Here is a 12,456-nt window from a genome sequence, read left to right on the forward strand (position 1 = left end):
TGGATTTACCTCGTTTTGGATCCTCATCCCATAATTTACGGTAACCCCATGAAGCCACACCAAGTGACTGAATGGAGGGCTCTAAGACAGTTGAGAAGATCAACAAGTGGCAAGACCTGAAAGAAATGTGGGCAGATTTAGGAAAAGACAGTGGGCCTGAATTGCTGAATATACCTTTTCTGATTTTTCAAGGAAGTTCGTAGGAGCCCTGAATCTGATGGCTTTTTATCAGGCAGTGAAGCAAACAAGAGGGGGACCTGGCTCAAATTACAGCAGAAGAGTTTGTCTATAAAGGAGAATTTCTTCACTGTCACAGTGCTAAAACCCTAAGCATATTGGGAGGGGAGAGGGGACGCGAAGTCTTCATCCCCAGTGATTTTAAAAAGACACTGATTTGTTAATCACCTGCTAGGAGGCCAGGTACTGGACCTATTCACTTCTTGAAATTCCTTCCACATTTAGGATGCTATAATTGTGCGTTCTTATCCTAGAGGTATGGCGAGCATCTGAAGGGTTTACAGATGGCTGAGGGGATGAAGGTGATATTGGTAAACATGCAAATTGGGTGGGCTGAGAACTTTAGCCCTCCCAGTGACTTTAGTGAAACTACTTGACCATTGGGATCATTGTCTGAAATCTGGCGGAGAGCTTTGGAACACCGTTCCTTTGGACATCTTCTGTGAACATTGTCTGAATGCCAGGCACATCATTATGGCTGTAGGGGCTGTGGGTGTTTCATGCCTTATTATTTGTGTTTTGCCCATTCAATATATTGGCCAGTAAATATTCAGGTATCAATAGAATGACTCTGCATCCTGCTTTCGCTAAGATGTCACAGATTTGTAAGCTGTCTCCTGCAATTTTAGAAATATGTGCAACTGTCCCTAATTTGGGATCATCCAGGTTTAACTGATCAGCTTCAGTTGCGTGGATTTCCCTTAGGCCCCAGCTGCTCTTGCTCCTTATAAGTGTTTGGATTTCCCCATCCAGGCTAGAGTATGCACAGCCTAGATTCCAGTTATTCTGGGACTTGTAGGGTAGACGTGCAAGGGTATTTGAGGTTGTAGCTTTCCCTGCTGTCATGGTTCTGAGTAAGAGACGAAAGATATGCAAGCTTAGGAGGATACCCAGATGGCCCTGTTGGCAAGTAAAAAAGCATATCAGAGTTACCAGAATATGTAGATTCAAATCATTTCAGTCAACTGATCAATTGTATTTATGGAGCTCTTATTGTATGCAGGGCACTGTACTGAGCACTCGAAAGGGTCATTCATTCATTCATTCAATAGTATTTATTGAGCGCTTACTATGTGCAGAGCACTGTACTAAGCGCTTGGAATGAACAAGTCGGCAACAGATAGAGACAGTCCCTGCCGTTTGACGGGCTTACGGTCTAATCGGGGGAGACGGACAGACGAGAACAATGGCAATAAATAGAGTCAAGGGGAAGAATATCTCGTAAAAACAGTGGCAACTAAATAGAATCAAGGCGATGTACATTTCATTAACAAAATTAACAAAATAAATAGGGTAATGAAAATATATACAGTTGAGCAGACGAGTACAGTCCTGAGGGGATGGCAAGGGAGAGGGGGAGGAGCAGAGGGAAATGGGGGGAAAAGAGGGTTAAGCTGCGGAGAGGTGAAGGGGGGGTGGTAGAGGGAGTAGAGGGAGAAGGGGAGCTCCGTCTGGGAAGGCCTCTTGGAGGAGGTGAGTTTTAAGTAGGGTTTTGAAGAGGGGAAGAGAATCAGTTTGGCGGAGGTGAGGAGGGAGGGCGTTCCGGGACCGCGGGAGGACGTGGCCCAGGGGTCGACGGTGGGATAGGCGAGACCGAGGGACGGTGAGGAGGTGGGCGGCAGAGGAGCGGAGCATGCGGGGTGGGCGGTAGAAAGAGAGAAGGGAGGAGAGGTAGGAGGGGGCAAGGTGACGTAGAGCCTTGAAGCCTAGAGTGAGGAGTTTTTGTTGGGAGCGGAGGTTGATAGGCAACCACTGGAGGTGTTTAAGAAGGGGAGTGACATGCCCAGATCGTTTCTGCAGGAAGATGAGCCGGGCAGCGGAGTGAAGAATAGACCGGAGCGGGGCGAGAGAGGAGGAAGGGAAATCAGAGAGAAGGCTGACACAGTAGTCTAGCCGGGATATAAGGAGAGCCCGTAGCAGTAAGGTAGCCGTTTGGGTGGAGAGGAAAGGGCAGATCTTGGCGGTATTGTAAAGGTGAAACCGGCAGGTCTCGGTAACGGATAGGATGTGTGGGGTGAACGAGAGAGACGAGTCAAGGATGACACCGAGATTGCGGGCCCGAGAGACGGGAAGGATGGTCGTGCCATCCGCGGTGATAGAGAAGTCTGGGAGAGGACCGGGTTTGGGAGGGAAGATGAGGAGCTCAGTCTTGCTCATGTTGAGTTTTAGGTGGCGGGCCGACATCCAGGTGGAGACATCCCGGAGGCAGGAGGAGATGCGAGCCTGAAGGGAGGGGGAGAGGACAGGGGCGGAGATGTAGATCTGCGTGTCATCTGCGTAGAGATGGTAGTCAAAGCCGTGAGAGCGAATGAGTTCACCGAGGGAGCGAGTGTAAATGGAGAACAGAAGAGGGCCAAGAACTGACCCTTGAGGAACTCCAACAGTTAAAGGATGGGAGGGGGAGGAGGCGCCAGCTAAGGAGACTGAGAATGACCGGCCAGAGAGATGAGGAGAACCAGGAGAGGACGGAGTCCGTGAAGCCAAGGTGAGATAAGGTCCACTGTGAGTCATTTTGAAAATGTGTTCTAACCTTTCCTGTATCTTTACTCGATTTAGAATGATGATGACAATAGACCCAGTGAAAGCAAGAAAACTAAACTGGAGGAAAAGGGTTCACTGAGCCACAAGACATCCAGCAATAGAGAGTAAGTACCCAAGGGGTCTTAGTTGCCTCTGAAATCATCAGTATTTGGGCACTGTGTACGCCTCTTGAGTACCGGAGGTCTTCGTTTATCCTGTGGGTGAGCTTGAAGAAAAGACAGAGTGAAGTAAATCTGTTCACATCAAGCTATATTTAGTTTTATGTAGTCAGAGGTCCTTTAAGTTCCAGAACACCGTCTCTTCCCCTAAAAATAGGTAAGTCCTAATTTGCAAGGGGGGAAAAGGCATGGTAAAGTGAGGGTTCTTTGTTTCTGTCCCGTTTTAATAAATGATACAGTGTGAAGAGAATGATCAAATGGGAATGGCTGGATTTCTCCACAGATGATTCATGGATGCTCTGGTACATCGCTCGCTTTATGGCGGCCAAGCAAAATTCAGAATTACAGTACATTTCTATTAGCCAAGAAACAGCATGGCCTGGTGGAAAGAACAAGGACCTGGGAGTCGGAGGACCTCTTTCTACTCTCGGCTCCAACAGTGTCCGCTGGGTGACCTTGGGCAAATCATTCAACTCCTTTGTGTCTCTCATCTGTAAAATGGGGATTAAGACTGCAAGCCCCACGTGGGACGTGGACTGTGTCCAACCTGATTATCTTGTATCTACCCCAGTGCTTAGTACAGTGGCTGGCACATAGAAAGCACTTAATAAATACCATTAAATATATATGTATTTGTGTGTGTGTGTAGATCTATATATGATCTACATATACATATATAAATATGCATATACATACACATATAAAATCACCTAAAAATATCTTGGGTATTTTGGCTTCCAGCTGCCAAATAGATAAAGCAGATTAATATCTTTCTATTACCACAAGTACTTTTGGTGTAGCACAATCGTGTTTAATCAGGGGATTCTCTCCGGTCTTCATTATATAATTATCTGGTACCTACCCCAGTGATTAGTACAGTTAAGGGTACATAGTAAGCACTTAACAAATACTATTGCCACCAAGGGGCTTCTCGCCCAAGAGCAGCACCGCTTCCTCGGGCCGGTGTCAACCAGATACGGCCCCCACCACCACTGATCCCACAGGGTTTTCCAGGGTACACCGTAGCCTAGGGCGGCCCTGGCTCTATCTGGAAGCCAGTCAGAGCGGAGAGAAGAGTGATTCTTCTTTATGCTGTTGTTCAACTCAGTACCTTTATTTGATTTGGGCAGGTCATCCAAACCAAGTGCTATAAAAGAGAAGGATCTTTTGCCTTCCCCAGCTGCACCTATTCCCCCAAAAGATCCAAAACCAGAGCACGGGTCCCGGAAGAGGACAGTCAGCCAATCGTCTTCCTTAAAATCTAGCAGCAACAGTATCAAGGAGAGCAGCAGCAGTAAAAACAGTTCTTCCTCTTCAAAGCAAAAAAAGACAGAAGGAAAGGTTTCTACCAGTTCCAAGGAAACCAAGGTAAGAGCTGAGAACCGCCTCCCAATTTGAAAGCTTCAAGTTAGAAGACAAACACATAGGTGCATTGAAATTGGCTTACAAACTCGATGCGAGTCTGTGTGTGTTCTCTCTTCTGTCTCTCTCTCGTAAACACCCACACCACTGAACCGAACATACCCGAAGGGGTTTGTTTCCACTTCAGACCAAGAGCAAGACTTCCTTGAACTCCAAAAGTAAAAGTCCAGAAAGTTTTTTTTGTTTTCAACTAAAGTAATTTTTTTTAACCTGACTCCATTCTTTTAAAAGCATTGTTTTAGTCTAGGAGGAATTAACAGGGAGGGAAGTCTGGTGGGTCTGTCTAGGGAACTCTGTACCCTCTAGGCTGTAAGCTTGTTTTGGGTGGGGATCAGCTGTTTTCTCGAACTCTCCCAAGCGCTTAGTACAGTGCTCTGCACCCAGTAAGCGCTCAATAACTATCGTCGATTGGACCCTGCACTGGACCGTGTGTCCATAATGCACTGACGTTTTGAAGTGTACCCTTTGAAAAGTTACTTCATAATTACATTTACTTTTAATAATTGTTACGAGAAATGCTAAAGATTTGAAGGCTACCCATTTTATTTATAATAATTCACACAATGAGCCTTTTCTATAATGGGTCCTTACACAAGGGAAGATTACACACTGAAGCCTTTCAAGTATGATTCGTGGATGGTAAGTGTGACAGGTTTACGGTGAGATTGTTAGTCTTTCCGGCAGACATGGAGGTGGATGTCAGAGAGGGCAGCAGCAACTTGGAAACCATGGTAAATTCTAACAATCAGGCCTTCAGTCAACCAGTCATCCACTAGATTGTCAGTCTTAGGGGCCAGTGATTATGTCTGCCAACTCTAATCATACCTTCCCAAAGGCTTAGTACAGTGCTCTGCACACAATAAGCACCCAATAAATACTGTGGATCGATTATTGCTAATCACCAACTGTGTGCCAAGCACTGTTCTGAGCACTTGGGAAAATATAATAGGCCTGATCCTTGCCCATGAGGAGTTTACAGTCTAGCAGGAGGAGACAGACACTGCAATAGTAAAGGTAAGAGAAAGAAGGAAAAGGATATGTCCGTCACTAGTGGTTAAGGAATAGGGTATTTAGATACGTACAAAAGTGATTTGGGAATTCACAAGTGCCTTGGTGGTGCTGAGGGGGGCAGTTGGAAGGGATGTAATCTGGGGAGATGAGATTTATCGGGGAGGACTTCCTAAAGGGCATGTGATTTCAGGAGGGCTTTGAGGTTGGAGAACACAGTGATCGGTCACATTTGAAGGAAGAGGGAGTTTTAATCAGAGGGAACTTGTCTGCTGTGTGACCTTGAGCAAATCACTTCATTTCTCTTTGCCTCAGTTACCTCATCTGTGAAGTGGGGATTAAGACTGTGAGCCCCGTGTGGAGCATGGACTCTGTCCAACCTGATTAGCTTGTGTCCACCCCAGTGCTTAGTTCATAGTCAGGTACCTAGTAAGTGCTTAACAAATGCCATAGAAAAACAGTTGAGGGAGAGGGAGGAGGTGGCAGAAATCTGCTGCAGGAAAGGCCTTGAATGAAGAAAAAAATAGGGGCTTCTGTCCTAATTTTTTCTTGAAGCTTCTTGGCGTAAGCAATAAGACATAATAACATTAAGTTTTTTTAAAACTTTTAATGACTATGTTTTAAATTTATAACAATCTTGCCCTTCTCAGGAAAAAAATCCAAACAACTCTTCAAATTGTCCTCCATCTACAACAACTCCTGACAGTTCCAAGTCCCGAAGAGCAAAGCTTGCTTTTGATGACAGGTGAGAGGAATACATGGTGGTTTCTACTTAAGCCGTTCTTCCAGTTTTAAAGGGGTGATATTTATATCACCAGCCTCCGTGAAGCTTATGATGCATGAGAAGAAATTGATACCGCAAGTCACGACGTATAAAATTCGAGGATTTGGGGGATTCACAATGACCTAGTCTAGCCCTACGTTGATCTTAAAGCCATTCAGGGGGCAGTGAAAAAGTGTTGTTTTTGTAGTCTTCAAGTTCTTTTTTTAATGCTGTTGTAGAATTCAGTGCCTTCATTTAATGTAGGCAGATTATTCACTCTGGAGTGCTGTGAAAGAGAAGGATCTGTTGCATTCCTCAGCTGCTCCATTTCCCCCAAAAGACCTCAGTCCTGAGCTTAGACCCCCCCAGTAGAGGACAGTCAGCCAATGGGCAAATGACAACTTTCTGTGCTTGTATGTTAGACTGTATACCTGTTGCAGGTTGCTGAGTGATTATGAATGAGCCAACTCATGATACAGAGCACCCTGATAAATCCCTGTTCTTCTCAGATTTATAAATGCCAGTCCTTTCCTCATCAGTGAGAAGCAGGTGGAAGTAATGGCTTCCTAGCATGAAAAATAGAGAATAATCTGATTTTTGTGAGCGTGCAACTAAAGCCAGCCTGAAAGAATCTCCCGTACATATGGTTAAAGCTCTTTCTGAGCAGCCCATTTTTTCTGGCCGGTTGAAGGGCAGAGTAAGTTAAGTGATCGAATCACTTTTCGCCAGTTTTTCAAGCAAGTAAAATTCTTGCTACAAAGTGAGGTTTCTCTGAAGGAGAATAATATCCAGTGTTTTACGGAGTGAAGACCAAAAAATGTCAGAGTAACGAAAATAAGCCGCACTGCCATCCAGTAAAATGCTTATAATGCCAATATGCAACTTTCTATTGCAGGAGCTATTCAGCAGATCATTACTTACAAGAAGCAAAAAAACTAAAGCACAATGCAGATGCGTTGGTATGTAAATCCTAATGAGAGCTCAAATGCCTGCGTCCACGGGAGTAAACGTAAAATGCTTGTGTTTCTTTCGGGCCCCTGTGTCGATTGTGCCTCCTTCCCCCCAGCCCTTTCCTTTGTTTCTTAAAGTTCTCATTCTCTCTAGTCCGATAGGTTTGAGAAAGCGGTCTTCTACCTTGATGCTGTTGTGTCTTTCATTGAATGTGGGAATGCATTGGAGAAAAACGCTCAGGAATCCAAATCCCCGTTCCCTATGTATTCAGAAACTGTGGAACTAATTAAGTAAGTACAAGTACCTAGAACCATGGACGTAGCGCCCGTAATGATAATTTTCTACTCCTCTTTAGTAAGTGGCTTCCCCATACGCGGTGTTTCTGACCCACAGTGCACCTGGTAAAGTAACTCCATCTTTCCTTGGCTATGAATGGAGAGGGTTAGGCGATTCAGTGGGCCTTTGCATTTTTCCCTCAGGTTTGATATTAATGCCTTGCCTTTGGAAAAGAGCGAATGGGAAGTGTGAAGTGGTCAGATAGCAATGAAGTCTCTGCATTTTGCTTGCCGGTTGTTATTTATTTATAAATCTACTTGCAGATACACTATGAAGCTGAAGAATTACTTGGCACCAGATGCCACAGCTGCAGATAAAAGACTAGCCGTGCTATGGTGTGTATATTTTTGGTGTAGCCAAAATTGAGTAGTGAATTATTTCTGGGAATTTTGGCCCAGTAGAAAGCTCATCTAAGAGATAGCAGAGCCATCAGACACATTTCCAGTTGTCCTCTTTTAAGTGTCAGATGGTTGGCCTGGATCTTGTCTCTCTCGCCACCGACTTCTCGCCCACGTCCTGCCTCTGGCCTGAAATGCCCTCCCAACAGACAATTACTCTCCCCCATTTCAAAGCCTTATTGAAGGCACATCTCCTCCAAAAGGCCTTGCCTGGCTAAGCCCTCTTTTCCTTTTCTTCCACTCCCTTCTGCGTCACCCTGACTTGCTCTGAACCCCACAGCCCTTATCTACCTATCCATAATCTATTGATTTATGTTAATGTTAGATTTCCCTTCTAGACCGTAAGCACACTGTGGGCAAGGGAATGCGTCTGTTAAAGAAGCAGTGTGGCCTACTGGAAAGAGCCTGGGCCTGGGAGTCAGAGGACTTGGGTCCTAATCCCAGCTCTGCCAGTTATTCTGCCAGTTGCTTGCTGTGTGACCTTGGGCAATTCACTTAACTTTTCTGTGCCTCAGTTTCCTCAACTGTAAAACGAGGAGTCGATACCTTTTCTCCCTCCTATTAAGACTGTGAGCACCCTTGCGGGACAGGGCCTGTGTCTGACCTAATTAACTTGTACCTACCCCAGCGTTTAGAACAGTATTAAGACACGTAGTAAGAGCTTAATACCATAAAACAAACAATATTATTATATTGTACTGTCCCAATCACTTAATACAATGCTCCGAACACGGTAAGCATTCAGTAAATATAATTGATTAGCATTGGCTTTCTAAGCAGCAACGGTGTGCCGGCACACACGGGGGAGAAATATGCCATTTAGGACTTTGCGACCCGCTGTCAGAGAAAGCAGTTGAGGCAAACCACCTTCTCAGCCAGAATCTGAGATTTCTTGAAGTTTCTTCTTTTCCATACCCCTCGCCGCTTTCTTGTCCTCTTCTTGGGAAAGCCTTAATAGGACACGGTGAGTTAACCAGGCCCAGTCTTTCATGGTAAAGGGCATCTTTGCTCTGGACCCCAGATTCTGTCATTTGAAGAAGAGTTTACCTCACGTGAACTCTCCCCTTTCCCCCACCCCTCGTGGCTCCAGAGATTGGAAGTGGGTAGTTTCTGAGGTGGGTGAGGAGTGGTAAGTGTGATGTGCTCAGCCCACTGCTTCAGGCTCCCTCGGCCAAGCCGATATAATTGTGGTGGTTACTGTGTCCTAAGCACTGTACCAGGCTCTGGGAGAGATACAAGCTAGTCAGGTGGGAAACAGTCCCCCTCACGCATGGGGCTTCCCAGTCTAGATCATCTGTATCATCATCAATAGTATTTATTAAGCACTTACTTTGTGCAGAGCACCATACTAGGCACTTGGGAAGTATAATATAATAATAATGTTGGTATTTGTTAAGCGCTTACTATGTGCAGAGCACTGTTCTAAGCACTGGGATAGACACAGGGGAATCAGGTTGTCCCACGTGAGGCTCACAGTCTTCATCCCCATTTTACAGATGAGGGAACTGAGGCCCAGAGAAGTGAAGTGACTTGCCCAAGGTCACACAGCAGACAAGTGGCAGATCTGGGATTCGAACTCATGACCTCTGACTCCAAAGCCCGTGCTCTTTCCACTGAGCCACGCTGCTTCTCAGCGTTAATATAACAGTAAAGCGACACATTCCCTGCTCACAGTGAGCGTACAGTCTAGAGGGGGAGACAGACATTAGTGTAAATAAGTAAATTACAGATATGGACATAACAGACGTGGCAGACCCGTTCCCTGCCTCCAGCAAGCTTTGAGAGAGTTCGAATCTGATGAGGTCCGTATTTCCCATGTGAAACTGAGACTACCGCCTTAGTTGAATTCTCAGATGAAAGCTGGTCCCGGCTCTTAATATTTCCTTGCGGGAACATTACAAACCCGGTCCAGGTGGGAAAGATGCACCTGATTCCCCCATCACACCCCTGTGCCAACATGTGTTCTCTTTGTGAGTGCCTCTTGCTTTTTTCTTGCCAGTCTGCGATGCCAGTCCCTGTTGTACCTGAGGTTGTTCAAGCTGAAGAAAGAGAGTGCGTTGAAATACTCAAAAACACTGACGGAACATCTAAAGGTAAGTCCAGTCGGCTTTAAGAATCCCGTCGGGAACCCGTGAAACGTTGTACTTTGCGGGAGGTGAGGGTGGAGGAGTCTTAGTTTTATTTCAAGTTTGAAGTACCCCGAGGGTTTCAGCCACGGTAGGATGGATTTCAATATACAGATCCTGCTTTTCAAACGGAGCAAAAGAATCCTCTTTTAAATAACTGGTGTTTTTTCCTCCGCAGAACTCCTATAATAATTCGCAAGCTCCCTCACCTGGCATAGGAAGGTAAATCCCATTTTTCTCATGCTTTTAAGTGGACAATACGCCGTTCTTGCCCAGTCCTCCGACTTAAATTTAGATGCTTCGGGGTGGGGGTGGCATTAATGGGAATGTGGATGTCGTCCCCGTAGTCTGCCTCCGGTAACCGTCAGAATGATTCTTAAATGTGTCTGAAATGCTATGATCGAGAAGGAAACATTTCTATAGTTACTTGTCCTGCGTGTGACGGGCCGGCGCAGAGCGCTGGGCGTCCTTTGCCAGTCCTTAATGGGACCCAGTGCAGCTTTTTGCAAAAGCAGCGAAGATTTACCAGGCCAGTGGTTTTCAGAGAGAAGCGTGTTTGTCTCTTGTGGAGGGGAAGATTAATAATTAAGAGCTATGTACTTAGGGTACTCGGTGGAGTTAGCCGGGAGCTGCTGCCCCGGGAAAACCCGAAGAGCAGCTTCTTCCAGATCTTAAGTGTATTTGACCACCACGCCTTCAAACCCTGGCATCGGAGACCACTCGAGAGCTAGCTCTACACGCCGCCCGTGTGGGTGCACCCTCCGTTTCCCCTTAGAGTTGTTAGGAGACCGACAGCCTTGCGGTGCGTGGCGAGAGGGGTCGATTTCCTGACCAGTCCCTCTTCCCGTGTCCATCCAGCAAAGCCGCCGGGATGCCCTCGCCTGTCTCCCCCAAGCTTTCTCCGGGCAATTCAGGAAACTACTCCTCAGGGGCCAGCAACCCTTCGGGGAGCGGTTCTTCGGTGACAATTCCGCAGAGGATCCACCAGATGGCGGCCAGCTACGTCCAGGTCACCTCCAACTTCCTCTACGCGACTGAAATTTGGGACCAAGCCGAACAGCTTTCCAAAGAGCAAAAAGGTAGGCCGCCACAGAACGTGTGTTCCCTAAGAGTGACCGAAGCCCTCCACGGGCTGAAGGTTTGCGCAGCTCACTCCAAAAGGGGCACCTTTGGTAAGGTCGGAGGGGCTGATCTCCGTCTCCCTTAGCGGAAGGCTACGTTTGGAAAGATGGGCTTTTCTCCCCTACTGGAACGATGTGGCAGGATCACTCTTCCGGTGATGATTCTAGATTTTCAAGCAGCCGGTTTCCGAGTCAGGTATGGCGCTCTGGCTTTTAAGAAGCTACTTAAATGCATATTCTACAGGTGTATTTTACTGAATTTTTGCATTGAGATAGTCTAGCCAAGGGTTTCCCAGGTGGCTTGCCATAGGAAAGGTTTAGGGGTGCCCAGAATCCTACTTTTCTGTCACCTTTGGTCTTATTCCACCGACGTAATAATAGCAGTTGTGGTGTTCAGTACCTTTCATGCGAGATAGAGGCAGTGCAGTCCTGTGAGGGGCTCACAGTGTAAGGGGGGGGAGAAGAGCTGTTGAGTCCCCCTTTTACAGATGAGAAAACTGAGGCCCAGAGAAGTTGGTGACTTGCCCAAGTTCACACAGCTGGCAAGTGGCAGGGCTTGGATTAGAACCCCAGGCTCCAGACTCCGGGCCTTTGCTGTTTCCACTATCAGTCGATCAATAAATGGTATTTATTGAGCACTCGCTATGTCCGGAGCGCTCTACTAGGCACTTGGGAGAGTGCGGTACAACTGAGTTGGCGGACGTGGTCCCTGCCCACAGTGAGCGTCCGGTCTAGAGGACGAACTACGCTGTTCCTGACCTGGGAACATGCCTGCATTTCTGTGGTCAAATCAAAGCTGGTGAACTGGGGAGTCGGCACCCTCGGTTGAAAAAGATTGGACTTCACCACATGTGACGTCTGTCACCTTTCTAGGATCAGGAGCCCCGTTTCGTACACCAGGACTCTAGTGATCATGGGGGCTAACAGCCGTGATAGCACACTGTTGAGATTTTGTGCCAGTGTACCCCGAGAATGCCCCAGGAGTTTGCTGTCACCATCCCGAATCTCCTGGGTTTAACACCCCCAAAAAGGACAGGAAACAGAGTCGAGCTAGGCAGCCCCGCACCCCACACGAGTCGGTCGCTGAGATTGGAAGGGAAGTGTGTGTGGGGCTTCCACATACAGAGGAGATGACTCAGGCAGGCTCTCTCTTTGGGTCTCTAAGCAGACACCCAGCGTTTACGTGGGTTAAGAGGTAAACGGCACTAAGAGTTGTTCTATGGAATCTCAAAGTGGATCCAAGAATAAATGCCTGCCCCGGCACCTTGCGCCGTTCTAACTGAAACGCAGAGGTTCCCGCCCCCCGCCCCCACATGCACTCCAGGAAGCAGTGCTCTCCTTCCCTCTGAGGCTCCTCTGTGGCAGGCCCTCTGAAGGCACTCCCGCAAAACACTC

The 12,456-nt window shown here is 47.0% G+C and overlaps 1 protein-coding gene across 3 annotated transcripts in view; it reads left to right on the forward strand.

Moving 5' to 3' along the window:
• Window positions 1-12,456, forward strand: part of AFF4 (AF4/FMR2 family member 4) — a 106,924-nt gene that overhangs the window by 88,527 nt on the left and 5,941 nt on the right. For all 3 annotated transcript variants that reach the window (XM_029051767.2, XM_029051768.2, XM_029051770.1), the window contains 9 exons: window positions 2,794-2,882; window positions 4,067-4,304; window positions 6,017-6,111; window positions 7,025-7,088; window positions 7,234-7,370; window positions 7,680-7,751; window positions 9,814-9,907; window positions 10,119-10,162; window positions 10,799-11,019. In XM_029051767.2, coding sequence (XP_028907600.1) covers window positions 2,794-2,882; window positions 4,067-4,304; window positions 6,017-6,111; window positions 7,025-7,088; window positions 7,234-7,370; window positions 7,680-7,751; window positions 9,814-9,907; window positions 10,119-10,162; window positions 10,799-11,019 — 1,054 coding nt within the window. The remainder of the gene's footprint in view (window positions 1-2,793; window positions 2,883-4,066; window positions 4,305-6,016; window positions 6,112-7,024; window positions 7,089-7,233; window positions 7,371-7,679; window positions 7,752-9,813; window positions 9,908-10,118; window positions 10,163-10,798; window positions 11,020-12,456) is intronic.

Source organism: Ornithorhynchus anatinus, chromosome X1 (assembly GCF_004115215.2).
Source record: "Ornithorhynchus anatinus isolate Pmale09 chromosome X1, mOrnAna1.pri.v4, whole genome shotgun sequence".
In the NCBI taxonomy this organism is placed as follows: Eukaryota; Metazoa; Chordata; class Mammalia; order Monotremata; family Ornithorhynchidae; genus Ornithorhynchus; species Ornithorhynchus anatinus.